The 15,450-nt window shown below is 37.7% G+C and overlaps 3 protein-coding genes across 4 annotated transcripts in view; 2 read left to right on the top strand and 1 right to left on the bottom strand.

The window, feature by feature from the left end:
* LOC125255945 (histone-lysine N-methyltransferase 2D-like) overlaps positions 1-5,505 on the top strand; it is a 526,365-nt gene extending 520,860 nt beyond the window's left edge. The window contains exons 8-13 of one of the 2 annotated variants that reach the window (XM_048171556.1): positions 3,256-3,350; positions 3,493-3,543; positions 3,788-4,169; positions 4,256-4,435; positions 4,714-4,853; positions 5,109-5,505. In XM_048171556.1, coding sequence (XP_048027513.1) covers positions 3,256-3,350; positions 3,493-3,543; positions 3,788-4,169; positions 4,256-4,435; positions 4,714-4,847 — 842 coding nt within the window. In that variant the 3' untranslated portion in view covers positions 4,848-4,853; positions 5,109-5,505. The remainder of the gene's footprint in view (positions 1-3,255; positions 3,351-3,492; positions 3,544-3,787; positions 4,170-4,255; positions 4,436-4,713; positions 4,854-5,108) is intronic. The other variant, XM_048171552.1, reaches the window with a different exon arrangement.
* Positions 5,506-8,476: 2,971 nt separating this feature from the next.
* LOC125255850 lies at positions 8,477-12,271 on the top strand. The gene is made up of 5 exons (XM_048171352.1): positions 8,477-8,960; positions 9,938-10,036; positions 10,213-10,485; positions 10,762-10,945; positions 11,821-12,271. Exons 2-5 carry the CDS (start codon positions 10,014-10,016, stop codon positions 12,133-12,135), a joined length of 795 nt encoding a protein of 264 aa, XP_048027309.1. The 5' UTR covers positions 8,477-8,960; positions 9,938-10,013; the 3' UTR covers positions 12,136-12,271.
* A 146-nt stretch (positions 12,272-12,417) lies between these two features.
* LOC125255838 lies at positions 12,418-15,447 on the bottom strand. The gene is made up of 3 exons (XM_048171341.1): positions 14,410-15,447; positions 13,995-14,285; positions 12,418-13,510 (listed from the first exon to the last, which is right to left on the bottom strand). The coding sequence occupies exons 1-3, from the start codon at positions 14,624-14,626 to the stop codon at positions 12,480-12,482; spliced, it is 1,539 nt and encodes a 512-aa protein (XP_048027298.1). The 5' UTR covers positions 14,627-15,447; the 3' UTR covers positions 12,418-12,479.
* Positions 15,448-15,450: the final 3 nt, after the last annotated feature.

The following is a 15,450-nucleotide window of genomic DNA, read 5'->3' as shown; positions in this document are numbered from 1 at the left end:
CGCTCTGTGCAGCCAAAACGGCGTTTTTACGGCGTCATATGGCAAGATGGACGGCATAAAAAGCGGCGTTTTTTTCATGCACACACAATGATGACGTAGCAACGTATGCGTGCGCATTTTGGCAACGGAAGTGGTGTTGTTCCCCATAGGTCCTAACCGGTTCTAACGTGTTAGTAACTCCGAAAGTGATATATATCTACAGCTTCGCGAGCGGATTAAGCAACACAGACAAAGTTATTTTAAAAAGTTGACTTTATCAAATGGTATCCGACTATCAGATCCGTGTAGTTGAGTGGATAGAAGACGTTAGCAGATGGCCAAATACAGTGGCCAGATATATATACATAAACCAGGGCTCTCAAGTTTTAAAGAAAGGCAAGAATGACAAATATCCAACAACATGACATGATTTTTAAAGTGACCAATAACATTGACGATGTAATACACTATAATTTATATAGTGCTAATAAAATTATTAAGCCTATTTGGAGAGAGAGATGTTTAATGTGACAAAATGTCAGTCATCGTGTGATAACGAAAATATAACTAGGTCTAGACTACTGAGCAAGTGTTTTCAGTGAACAGGCTGTAAAACTGTCGACTAAGGTCAGACACTCATGAAAAACTGATGCTGATTATCTGGGAAACATTCTCTAACAGCACTTTTTGTGTCAAACAAGCTGTGAATTTCTTGTAACATTAAAATAGGAGATCATGACTTATTCTGTGCTCAAAGTGATGCTCAGAGCTCCAGTGTTTTCCTCTGTGGGTGAACGAGGATGATGGTGAACAATTCCAGGATATGCTTTTTTTTCATTGGTTGTTGCGTTAAATCTTACCCAGATACAATAGTGCTATTTTCTGATTGGCTACTGTGTAGCCTCTTTCTTTTTTTGATTGGCTGATAAGTGGCAGGCTACTCCAGGGGAGACGCGCTTGATTCCTGCCCGGCGCAGCGGCATATTAAATATATGAAAAATAGTTTTTATGCGTGAGAAATACAATGTGTGGCGGGAATGCGTGACAAAAGACCGAAATGAGTGACTGTCACGCTCAGTGCCTTACACTTGAGAGCCCTGAAAAACTTTAAAATCAATAGGCAACAACACCACTTCCGTTGCCAAAATGCGCGAGCAACTATTTGATCACGTGGGCTCGGTTGTTAAGTCTGACGTCACACGGCAGCGCTTCCGGGTCCTAACGCTCTATCTCATACCACAAGAAAACAACAAATAGTGCTAATATATTGGTGGTGTAATACTACAAAAAATTATAATCATAACCTTTATCTCCATATCAAAATTCCAGATGGCCAGACAATGATTCATCTTTTATAAATCGTTAAAATATTAATGTCTGTGACGCTGTGAGCACGGAGACTGTTGTATAGACTGTAAGTATTTAAAATGTTTACATTTTTTAAAATGATTTATGTTTAATATGACTAAATACCGCTCATAAACGGTCGTCGATGGCATTCTCAAGTGAAATGAGTCGAGGCTTGGACCCGGAAACGGCGTTCCTTACGTCACGACTTAACAAGCGGATACGGCGTCATTGACGGATTTTTGCGCGTTTTTTACGGCGTTTGTAATCACAATGGCGTATTTTGCGGTGCAAATACTGTTTAAAATGCCATATTTGATGGCGTTAGATTGTAAACGCGTATATTCTATAGCGTAATTCTGAACCTTTTGGCTTGCCATATGTAAGTGCCTTAATTGCGAGGTGGACGCATAGTGGACGCTTTTGCTCAATTATGGACACGAATATTTCCAAGGATTTTAATAATAATAATAATAACAACAATAATAACTGTTCAGAAAGAATAAAAATTATATTTATTAAAGAAAACGTCCAAATGAAGTTTGAAACAGTCAATAAATGTGTTCCGATTCGACGTGCGCTCACGCGCTGTTGGAGGATTTCTGAGAGGAGACTTTTATTCTAGAAGACATCGCAGGATATATCCTTTTTATATAAAGTTATATTTTTGAAAGAGTTCCTATTATTTTTGAGGATACTTTTATTTTATTGTTCTTCTCTTAGTTTAGAAGGAGTTTGTTTTTATTTCTTTTTTTTTTATTAATTTTTGTTTTGTTTTATTTTTTTATTTTCTCTGGAGGAGTATTTCTGAGGAGAGTTGTATTTTATTGTATTGCATTTTGTATTGTATTTTGTATAGTTTTTATTGCAGATTGTAGGAAGATGTCGATGGCTCACATGATGGGTGAAAGAGAAGGCGAGTGCTTTAGTTTTTCACTTGTTTATGGTATGGTATGATGTACAATGATTGCCTACATTAATGTGAAAAAAATTGTGCCAGGTAACCCATTTGATCCCCCAAGTGATCAGATGAATTTGATTCCTTGCATATAAAATAAACGCTTCAATTTGAGTAACTAAAGTAACAATTTGTAATTGACCCACTGACATTGATTATTGATACAACATAACTAACTATGTGATGTTTGGAGACCCAGTTCTGATGATCAGGATCCGCTGCCAGACCCGACCCAGACACAGAGCCAGGAGCTTCCTGGATATTTAACACCTCTGTCTTCTGAGTCGGCTGTTTCTATGTCTGCAGGTCAGGCTGTCAGGTCCGCCGACAGCTTCGATGGATGGCTGTGCCCTCCGCTGCCAGGTCAAGTTCCTGTCGAACCAAAGGAGACGTTACGTGGCCTAACTGCCCAGGGTGCCATGGAGGCTTCTCCTGTGAGCAAGAGCTCAACAGGTGAGATTGAAATAAGGCCGGGCGGTGTAAAGTGGACAGATCAATGGTAATTGCGCTGTCTGACACACATCCGAAACACGCACACAGAAATCCTCTTCTCAGACGGCATTCTATCGTTGCTTAATTTGATGTCAGAGATGTTTCTAATAGTTGTGTTTTCAGTTTTTTTCTTCATTTCAGAAAAACCTACAGAACGCAGGAAGAGGAAACGAATTCGTTCTTTCCTCAACAGGCCGTGGAAGATCTGGAGCCAGAGTCTGATCCCGAGTCACCGTCACCTGCTCCAGATCTGGAGCCAGAGTCTGATCCCGAGCCACCGTCACCTGCTCCAGATCACTCCGGCGTCAAGCCAATTAATGGTAAGTCGGCAGTGGTTATTTCTCCAACGTTATTTTGTCAGTTTTATGTTCCCCATTTTGATATGATTTTCTCGACACAACCAGCACTGATATTTTTTAAATGAAACAATGGCTCTAGCAATCTCATATATTTCTTAGATTTTACTGTTTGTTTTTCAGAGTCCTTTGAGTCTCTGTATAACGTGGGAGCGATGCTTGGATCCGGAGGATTTGGCAGGGTGTACGAGGGAACGCGCAAATTTGATGGCAAAAAGGTAAACCGTAATTTTGCTCTTGCATGCATCAAAACATATTTAAAACAATTTACACCGATGGTTTAATACTTAGTGCAAGATCAAGTGCTTGAATACTGTTACTGTTTTGATTTTTGTTGTTGTTGTTGTTTGTTTTTTGCAGGTTGCCATCAAGCAGATGCTCAAGATTGACAACGATCGTTATCTTCATATTGTAAGTTGGCCAAAGCCTGAATATGTATTTAGTTGTTTAAGTGCAGATTACTGTAGTTGATACACCCGTAGGAAGCATCAGGTGTGAATGTGATTGACAAATAAGCCTAGAGGCACCAAATAACTTTGAGCTGAAAAGCCTCTTTTGAACGTATCTAAAAAGATCAAAGAAAAGTACATTTAAAAATGACATGTTTTCTTCAGATTTTTACCCAGCTAACCTTCTGTCTACTGCTTTTCTCTAGCCTGGGCACCCCAAACCTCTCGTTACCGAAGTGGCGCTGCTGCTGATGATGAGGCGAGAACCCATATGCCCCTACGTCATACATCTATACGAGTGGTTTGAACATCCTCAAACGTTCACTCTCGTTATGGAGTACCCGGAACCCTGCGAGAGCCTGCATGACTTCATCGCCCGTAACCCTCGACTGTGTGAACCAGCCGCACAGCTCATCGTGCTACAGGCTATGATGGCGCTACTACACTGCCTCGAGCGTGGTGTTTTTCACCATGACATCCATGCTGAGAATTTCCTGTGGAACAAAGACACGTTTCGTCTCAAGCTGATAGACTTTGGCTGCGGTCAGCTATTTAGTAGTGATGGCTACGAGAGCAAAATATACATCGGTGAGTATTTTGGGAGTGTGGAAACCTGAATGTAGTGACTTACTAATTATTTGTTGCTTTAAAATGTGCAAATGTCTTGCTTACAGGAGCACCGCTTTACTGCCCACCTGAAGTCCTGACCGAACCTCGCTTCCACGCCGTCCCAACAAATGTCTGGGCCCTAGGAGTCTTGTTGTATAAGATGGTGAACGGATGTCTTCCTTTTCGCAGTAGAAGAGAAATCACACAGGCCAAAATTACATTTCATAACTCCACATTATCCGAAGGTGAGTGAATAATATTGATAACATTGATAAACACGCATGAAGCAAAGGCTCTGTACAGAAACGGTTAAAGGTGAAGTATGTAAGATTTTTTTTATAACTATAGCCCAACGTATAGCGAGAGTTTGGGAAGGGGCCTTTTGAAAATATGCTTTATTTTGTAAGAAACGACATACTTCACTTTTAAAGTAAAAATAAGGAACATTTTAGATGCTATTTTCATAGATGCCAAGTCACATGGTCACGACTAACCAGCTCTCTCCTTATTAAAATTTGTACAGAATGTGCAGATCTGATTAGCCAGTGCCTAGCCCGGGATCCCACTAAACGGCCGACGTTAGAGCAGATGTTTCAGCATGAATGGATTACAAGTGATCTAGATTGGGGAAGTTCAGGAGATTCAGTCTGTCTGTGATTTCAGGTGTGAGGAAGTGTAACAGACAGAGTAGGATTATTATCATGTGTCTTCAATTCTGGATCATTTGCAGTGAGGTGTTCATTGTAATGTTCTTGTTATAGTCAAGTCAAGCTCATTTATGTAGCGCTTTATACAATACAGATTGTTTCAAAGCGGCTTTGTGGTAATAAACAGGAAAATAACAGAATCAGTGATGCAAACAGAAAATATAAAATTGTTCATGAGTTGACTTGTTCATATGATCTTTGTATTGGACAGGAAATAACATACTTGCTGTCCTTGGTGGAAGACTTGACCCGAAGCCTGAAGTCCAACCCCAACCTGACAGGGAACTCGGAGCCCGTCCACGTCTGAGCGAGAACACGAGAGACTGCGAGACTGGAACCAAATCATCAAGCATCATCACAGCCACATTTGCTTTGTTTTAAAATGAATTTTTGCTTTGTTTTTTAAAAAGTCAAGACACCTCATCTTTATTTATATATAGCGCCTCGTATATGACCGATCTGTACATATGTATATATCATTTTTGAATTAAAGAAATGTTTTTTTTTTAAACAGTCTCGGCCTAGGAGGAACCTTTGAAGTGAAAAGGCAAAGACCTATTTTTGTGCTTCCCAAAATAAAACTAAATAAAAATGTAAATAAAACTCTACATGATATCAAATGTTTGGAGGTTTCACCATGGCAACAAGAACTCCTTGGTCTTTTACAATGACTGACATTAATTTAGTGATCAAATTTAGCACTCTTAAATAATGTTGTAATCATAATAACTAAACCTCAAATTGTCATAAATCAACATCTCTGTAAAATGTTACAGAGTTTCTAATAGAAATATGACTTTCTGTAACAAAACAGGGCATTGATTTTGTCAATCATGTTTATCCAACATCAGGCATTTTGAATAGGGAATAGGGAAAGAAATTATATATCAATATTCCTATGAAATATTAGACATTATTATGAAAATGTTGCCAATTATTACTATTAAACTTCTTTTTTCATTACATGTTGCCCCAAGAACACATTCATATGCAAATTAGATACAGTATATAGATACATTGTATCGATTGTATCACATTTAAGGCCATTTTACCCACACATTGCATCAAGTAAAACGGTATAACAATCAATTCCGTTATATCTTTGATTAGTTGAGAATCATCTTTATAAAAGTTTGGTTAAAAAAAAAAAAATCCTGAACCCTAAAAATTGATTTGTAAATGGCATGTATATTGTTTTTGCCTATACGTGTAATTTCATGTCTTTGTATTGTTTTAAACAACCGAGTCCTGGTGTCCACTACAGAGGACATACTGTAGCATAACATTTGAATAAAATATATTTAAAAAAAAAAAACGCTCTAAACAATGTCATGACATGAAAAATACTAAATTCAAACAACCTTTTGTTTTTTCGGGCTCTCAGTAGGAAACATTACATTGTCCATCTGATCCAACTATGTATATTATTAATTTTCATTTCACAAAAACACTCAATTTAATTGCAATTCAGTTGTCTCCTGTCTTTCTCAAACCATATTTAAGTTATTAACAGTTTAACTCTGCGCTGTCATGTGCCAATTCAGGACTGAAATATTACGGAGGTAGAAACCACATCAAATGTAGGGTGAATGAAGGGTGATTGGGACACAAGGTCAGATGGGACAGTAACTATATAGAATTTATTTTCTCACCTGATGAGTGAAAATAAAAACTTTTTTTGCTGAGGCCTAGCTGTGAGACCGCATAATTAAAATGGGATGCCCTCACTGGTCTAACATCATGTAAGTGGGCGGGGCATGCATCAAACAAGAAGTTGACCGTGAAATGCATGAACTGAGGAAAATGACATACGCTTTTGGTAGTTTTAATAATAAGGTCTTAAAATTGTCATAGCTACTACAAACGTTTGATAGAAACATGAATATGACAAACAATTGTTAATATCATGTTTCTATTTTCAGAATTAGGTTGTTTTTATTTTGTCCCATCCACCCAAACACAAAATGTATAATTTTGGGTGATTGGGACAGTGCTTAAATGCTTTGCTAATTAAGAAAATTATTAGCCTTGCAATAGAGAACCATTGTTTATGCTCTATATGCTCTAAATCAGTGTTCCCAACCATGTGCAAGCCCTAACCAACCACTAAAATATTCATGAACTAGCTAGATTTTACTAAAGTAAAACAACCAAATTCTGAAAATAGAAACATAATAGTTAAACTCTTTTTATTTTCTATTTTTTTTTTTTTTTTTTTTTTTTTTTTACTGATTGCAGTAATAATTTTACTGTTGCATTAATGAAAGGTTTGTGCAGGTTAAATTGGTGATGGGCCCACCAACATCTCATCTAAAGGTTACCAAAAAAAAAAAAAAATGTTTGTATCAGTTTCCTTTTTTTCCTTTTTTTCTTTTCTTTTTTTTTTGGGGGGGGGGGGGGGGTAAATGAATTGTAGGGTTTTTTTTTTTTTACTTGTTTAATTGATTTTAAAATGTTTTCAATGACTTTTGGACTTCAAACCTTCTTTTGATGGATTTCAAATAAATAAAGTTGAACAAATATAAACATGGACTTTTAATGTTGATGAACAGAAAAGGAAATATTGCATATAAAATTATATCAAAGTGTGAACTGTGCAATACAGTAAATATGCTTAAACTACCCTAAATCAATGGAAAGACGTGCTGTCCCAATCACCCAAACGTTACCAAACAAATGGTTTTGCTCAGTTTGCAGAAAAGTGTATGTCGCACATCCTTTCATTATAATATACCATCGTTTCCTCCTCAAATGGATAGTTAACATCTTCAGTATTACAGCAATGTATCATGTGCTGAGCTGATGTTTTTCATTTAAGACAAATTCCAAAAACTGTCCCAATCACCCTTAATTCACCCTAGTAAATACATAAAAAAATGCATAAACGGTTAAAAGAAAAAAAAAAAACAACTTTCAGTTTAGCGATTGTTTCCTTGAACATTTTTTGTTATTTCCCCAACATTAGTTTTATTTATTAAATTATTTATCTTCCTCGCACATTTAATTAATTGTGTATTTATTTATGCAGAAATATGTGGAATTACTGTGTATTTATTTACACATTTATTTATTTATTTATGTACAATTTTGTGGATTTTTTTATTCTGGTATCTATATATTTATTGTTTTTGCAGGTTTCGTCCTCCATAAAAGATATGATTGTAAAATACATGATGAACGTCATCCTACACTCCTTCATTAGTAAAATCATAAATGGGCTTTATTTCGATGACGCATTAGTGATACTGAAAGCTGATTGGCTGATTGGAAAAGAGCCAATTTAATCAATCTCTAGAGTTTATAAGATGTCCAAATTATCCTCCCTTGTGCCTTTTTACACGCATTTTGGACAGAAGCAATGCCTACATGATCCATTAGACTGTAAGTGCCTTAATTGCGAAGTGGACGCTTTTGCTCAATTATGAATAGGCTAATGCAGATTTTGGACACGAATATTTCCAAGGATTTTAATAATAATAATAACAACAACAATAACTGTTCAGAAAGAATAAAAATGATATTTATTAAAGAAAACGTCCAAATGAAGTTTGAAACAGTCAATAAATGTGTTCTTCTCATGTGCACGTGCATGCATGCGATGAGTTGCTATAGCGACGCGTGTTATGAATTCTGACTGAATATATACACTCGAACCGATCACTGTCTGTTGTTTGAGAGACGAGGCGAATTTACAGACTTTTGCAGAGTATTTTCTGTGCGAATCTTGTGACTTGGAAGCTGTTGGAGGATTTCTGAGAGGAGACTTTTATTCTAGAAGACATCGCAGGATATATCCTTTTTATATAAAGTTACATTTTTGAAAGAGTTCCTATTATTTTTGAGGATACTTTTATTTCATTGTTCTTCTCTTAGTTTAGAAGGAGTTTGTTTTTATTTCTTTTTTTTTTTTAATTAATTTTTGTTTTGTTTTATTTTTTTATTTTCTGTGGAGGAGTATTTCTGAGGAGAGTTGTATTTTATTGTATTGCATTTTGTATTGTATTTTGTATAGTTTTTATTGCAGATTGCAGGAAGATGGCTCACATGATGGGTGAAAGAGGAGGCGAGTGCTTTAGTTTTTCACTTGTTTATGGTATGGTATGATGTACAATGATTGCCTACATTAATGTGAAAAAAATTGTGCCAGGTAACCCATTTGATCCCCCAAGTGATCAGATGAATTTGATTCCTTGCATATGAAATAAACGCTTCAATTTGAGTAACTAAAGTAACAATTTGTAATTGACCCACTGACATTGATTATTGATACAACATAACTAACTATGTGATGTTTGGAGACCCAGTTCTGATGATCAGGATCCGCTGCCAGACCCGACCAATAAATTTAAAACCGATAAATTTCTTTGTTCTGATGAACACAAAGGAAGACATTTTGAGAAATGTTTGTAACCAAACCGTTTGTGGACCCCATTTACTTACATAGTATTCCTTTATCCTGCTATGGAAGTAAATGGGGTCCACGAACGGTTTAATTACAAACATTTCTCTAAACATCTTCCTTAGTGTTCATCAGAACAAAGAAATTTATGTGGGTTTGTAACAACATGAGAGTGAGTAAATGATGACAGAATTTTCATTTTTGGGTGAACTATCCTTTTTTGATGTTTATATTGTGCCCCTTTGGTTATGTCTTTACTCTGGTTAATTCATCAGGACACAACATACAGTAGACAAGTAGATTGCTTGCCTTCGTCTACATTTCCTCCTCTATGAGGGGATGTTCATTATATTTCATCTTACCTAATGTCGGTGATTATTAAAGTATTTCTATTCTATATTCTGCCTAAATCTGTGTAGCTTGTGACATTGTGGTCAGTCACAATTTCCCTGTTGGGCAAAGAGGAGTTAAGGTAACAAAGACCCACATAAATACAGTTTGGCATCTCAATCCTGTGATGATAGCCTTACCTGTTTTCCTCACAGCCATCGGATAAACGGCAGATTTAAACTGCATATAGATATGTTATGGACCCCAGAAATGTGGAGTTAATGATCTTCTTTGTGTTAACTTATTTTCAGATTCCTGCTGCTCCAGTAGCTCTGATTGACTTCTCCTCAGCAAAAGCAAAAAAAATAAAGCTTGACCGTTCCATTGATGGCAGGACAACTGACAACAAGGTTGGGAAAACACTTCCATGCCCAAGAGTGAAGAGAGGGTCAGAAACATATGCTAGGTTTTTTGAGACATTAAGCAAAAACTGTCCAAGGAGTGCAGCACTGATGGCTAGGGAGCCTTACCACAAATAATTCATCCCCAAATCTTGCATGCTTCCTAAAACTGTTCTTGAATACAGAACACCAGAGACTCTGCAGCTTCCCCCCAAAGAGCTTGGAGAGCTATGCCAGGATTTCCAGCTAGAAGAGCTCACCCTGTCTCAAGTTCAGGCTGTAGAGAGGGCAACTCGAAGTCAGAGTGCAAGCAGGGTTTGGTTTAGGCAAAGAGCAGGACGTGTAACGGCCTCAAAGCTGAAACAAGTTCTTAAGACCAACCCCCAGCAGCCATCCAAGAGCTTGATCAAGGGCATATGCTACCCAGAAGCATATAGGTTCACCACAGCCGCTACAAGGTATTTAGGGTTTGAATTAGGGAAAGGCAAAGGTAAGATTTGGGGTATGAGGCATGAACAAATGGGATATGAACAAATGTTTACTGTTTTCATAGTTGATTCATGGTATGGACAGCCCTGAAAGATAAACATTAGTTATAGGGTTATAAGGGTTATGCAGGATTAGAACTAAGTATAGGGGTTAGGTTAATGGCATTTAAATCACTGAACTTGCTCTACATGTGCAATACAAAGTAATAATTTCCGTTTCATGTGTTGCATGTGTACTGTGTACAGTTATGGATGCAAACATGAAGCACAAGCCAGAGGAGCATATGAGAAGCTGATGGTTCGGGAGCATGCAGGCTTCTCCTGTATGGACAGTGGTCTCTGGCTGAACCCCAAGTGGCCATACATGGGGTCCTCCCCTGATGGGATTGTCGCTTGTGACTGTCACGGAACTGGCATCTGCGAGATTAAGGTAACATTACAGTCTCTGTTGTAGTAAATTCCCTATATCTCTAGTACGAGTCAAGTCTCAAGTCCTAAACTGAGCAAAAAGGCAGAAATTATCTTTGTTAAAGGAAAACGAATCTTAACTTAGACAAATGAATACATACCTGTCTTTTTTCAATGTGTGCACTTCATCTTTGCCCAGTGCGTTGTGAATGTGTTAGCATTAAGCCTAGCCCCATTCATTTCTTAGGATCCAAACAGGGATGAATTTAGAAGCCACTAAACACTTCCATGTTTTACTTATTAAAAGACGGTTACATGAGTAGTTACACGAGTAAGTATGGTGGCACAAAATAAAACGTGGCGATTTTCTAAGCGGATAAAAAAATAACTATATCATATGGCGGAAGAGCACTTAGTTTGCAGCACTTCGACCTCAGCGCTCAGTAACATCACTCCTGACTTCAGAAGTTTGAGTGGGGGAGGGTGGGTTTTTAGGAGATGATGTTACTGCGTGCTGAGGTTGAAGTGCTGCAAACTAAGTGCTCTTCCGCCATACAATATAGTTCTCATTTTTTATCCACTTAAATCGCCACGTTTTATTTTGTGCCACCATACTTACTCGTGTAACTACTCATGTAACCGTCTTTTAATAAGGAAAACATGGAAGTGTTTAGTGGCTTCTAAATTCATCCCTGCTTGGATCCTAAGGAATTAATTGGGTTAGGCTAAATGCTAACACATTCATGATGCACTGTGCAAAGATGAAATGCACACATTGAAAAAAGATAGGTATGTATTAATTTCTCTAAATTGAGTTAAGAACATAGTAAAATATTGAAAAACGATGGTGTTTTCCTTTAATCTATTGTTCATATGTCCTTCTCACTGTTATTTTAGTGCCCACACTCTCACCAGGATGAAGCCAATCTGCGCATGTGTGCAGGGGAAAAGAGTTTCTGCCTCATCAATGATGGAGATAATGTTAAACTGGACCGAAGTCATGACTACTACTACCAAGTTCAGGCACAGCTTCACATTGTAGGTGCTGAGTACTGTGACTTTGTTGTGTGGAACTGTAATGACATTTTTGTGGAAAGGATTTTGCCTGATTTTGAACTTTGGGATGATGTGATTCCTAAAGTTGAGTGCTTTTTTAGAAACTGTTTACTTCCAGAAATACTGGGACAGCAAGTTACAAACTTACATGTGTAAAATATGATGAAACGTTATGTACTTAGTTCCAGGCACTCTTGAAAGTGGGCTGTGTGATACATTGCCGTTATATCAATACTGTTGTATGAGACATGACATTTTGAATATTGTTATGATTAAATGCTATTGAGAATACAGAATAATACATGGTGGTTTATTTACAAGATTAGATTTTTCAACAATTGTTATAATAACTACAAGAACATGGTGTGCAATAATAAATTGGAATCTATTTCATTACATATAATACATATCGCCAGTACAATTGGATTATTGGATAAAAATATTACATTTAAAACATATTAACAAAATGATGTCCCTCTCTCTTCTCCTTCCCTTTCTCCTTACTCTAATGGGACAACAGACTCACAAAGATTAGACAAGACACAGCAAATAACCCCAATCTTGTCAATCATTGCTAGTGCCTCACCTGGTTTTGTTGCCATGTGCTCTATGGGCATAGCCCTGCTTTGCAGAATCTGATATTTTCTTCTGACTAAACCGATGACTCTCTCAACATGAATACGCAAATTCGCTATTTTTCTAGTTTCTGCCACCTCATACGCTGACAGCTGTTTTCTCCCCTTGGTAAATGCAGGTATCTGTAGTGAAGCACAGTAAAATCCCACACTATCACCAATATTGAACCCACGGTCTGCTAGAACAGTATCTCCAGGTAACAGGTTTTTTAGGAGGCCACTCTCTATTGTGATCTGTTTATCGCTGACTCTCCCTCCCCAGGCACAAGATATGTAAGTGACATAGCCTTGGGGTGCAACACCAAGCAGAAATTTTACAGTATGGTGATGCTTGTAATTTGACCACGTTTGAGCTTGGGCTAGTAAATTAGAGGGCTTCTCAATAAAAACTTCAAAACAATCAACTATCACAGCAACTTTACATCCAAATGCCTGTCTGAATGCCATTGGCATTGTAGCTTGAAGTACATGCCGCTCTGGCCACTCAATTTGAAATTCTAACCTGTCATGAAGTATGTCAATTACTTTATGCCAAACTCTAGAAGCAGTGGGCAGAGAGATCTTGAACCTAAAAGCTAAATCTTTCAGTGGGAGATTTAGTCTCAGCTTCATCAAAACTAAGATGAACTGTTGAAATTTAGACAGCACAGACATAGGACCACATGTGATGTAGGGTTCACACAGCTCAAAAATCTGCATTAAAACCAAGAAGTTGGGAAGCCCTGTGTAGAACTTTGTCTTGTCTTCATTTTTTTCAAAGGACTCCTGGTTGAACTGTGCGTCCAGTGCTTTGGTCCGAAGATCTCCCAGCTCTGTTGTGTTCTGTCTCAGAACATCCTCCATCTTCTCAATGTCATCCATCGTTAGTTCAGTCTGGCATCCGGCATCTACATAGTCTGCAATATAGCAGTCGGGAGCATAATTAGTGAAACTCACAGGTGAAACATAACAGGTGAAACTCAAAATTAGAGTATTGTGCAAAAGTTAATTTATTTCAATAATTCAACTTAAAAGGCAAAACATTTTTCACAATATTCTAATTTTGAATTTGGGGTTTCATAAGCTGTAAGCCATAATCATTTCATTTATAACAGATATCGGCATGAAATATCTCACTTTGCATGACTATATAATATATTAGTTTCACCTTTTAAGTTGAATTACTGAAATAAATGAACTTTTGCACAATATCCTAATTTCTCGAGTTTCACCTGAAATTCATGAATATGAATTATGTGCGTTTATGTGAAGTTATCTTTTTGACAACCTTTTTACAAACATGCAAGTTCTCTGGTCCAATTACACAGGGTGATTTTCTGACAATCACATTTGTAACATTTAATAATAATGCTAGTTACACATCTTAGCACAATAATTTACCTTGATCATTTAATGTCCCATTCCCACTGATGTCCTTTGACTGTGAGTTGTCAGCTGACTGATTCGGTTCGGAGCTCTCGGCTGTCTGCGTTAGATCCGGGCTCTCAGCTGTCTGTTGGAGATTCAACATAGCCTCTGCACATTCCGACCGTCTTTGTTTGTCTTCCTTGAGCTTCATCCTCTGCTCTCGTTGCAGAGATGCCTCTGATTTGGGCTTAGTTTTTTGGTAACCGAGGTTGACTGTCGGAGCCCAGTCTACCGACTCAACGTCAACCGAAGCGCTAGGGCAGCCTAAACAGTCACAATGAAGTCCATATTAGACTAACGGTAACTTAATAATCATTACTAAGTAAATTTGCATTTAACGACAAAGATATATAAACACAGCCACAAAAAAGTTAGCTAGCTAACATACCTCCGACAAAGTGGTCACTGCAGACACGGGCATTAGCAGACTCTGCTCCTCCCGACCGCAGACGTACGTTTAAAATCCACTTTTTACGTCGTTGTTCTGTGAGCTTTTTACATTTCTCACCTTTATGAACGACAATCTTTGGAACTCTGAAAAAACCCTTTCCTTTTTCACGGTTAGAACGATTGGAGCAACCGTAAACTGCACAAAACATTGGCATTTTTACAGACGGCAGATCCTCGCTAATTCACTCCCTGCCCTCCATCTGAATTTCGCGCGTTCGCGAAGCAGCAATGTGACGTCACGTGAAACCAACCTATTGCGAAGTGGACGCTTTTGCTCAATTATGAATAGGCTAATGCAGATTTTGGACACGAATATTTTCAAGGATTTTAATAATAATAATAATAATAGTAAGCTTCGAGCAGCAGTGTTTTCCTTGCTGTTTAAATGTGTTTAAATTATTCATATTGCTCACAATGATCTCTTCATCATCAGCTAAGTGCTTACTCTCGGCAATCGCATGTTTTACATGATTGCCTGTTCACTGTACATCACTTTCACTGTAACGTTACATGTATACTCACTTGTGAACAAATCACATGAGCTCAATCTGAGATCATGAGAAGTGTGTATAAAGTGTAGTGGTACTGCTTAAACCGGGTCAGATTTGTTTAGTCCCTGGATTGCAACATACTATTACAGCGATTGCGTCAATAAAGGTGTAAAGCTGAAGTTAATAATTCTAATACGCTTTTATAATGAGAATAGGCCCCCAAAATAGCATTAATTTGTTAGTCACGCATTTCCAGTTTGTTTTTATGTAAATACTGTCAGGAAGTAAGATCATTTTACAGTGTTTTCGGGTAGTGGGCGAGGACTGACTGGAAATGTAATAGATTATGAATCACGAGGCTTATTTAAATGACTGACCGCTCTGCCGGCCAATCACGAGAAGAGTTTCAGTACCGATGACGTATTGGTTCTGCGCATGCTCAGAATTACTCGATCGATAGAAAAAAGGAACGTCTTCAGTGACCGTGA

The sequence above is a fragment of the Megalobrama amblycephala genome, linkage group LG2 (assembly GCF_018812025.1).
Source record: "Megalobrama amblycephala isolate DHTTF-2021 linkage group LG2, ASM1881202v1, whole genome shotgun sequence".
Lineage (NCBI taxonomy): Eukaryota > Metazoa > Chordata > Actinopteri > Cypriniformes > Xenocyprididae > Megalobrama > Megalobrama amblycephala.
This window is presented reverse-complemented; position numbering and strand designations above follow the sequence as displayed.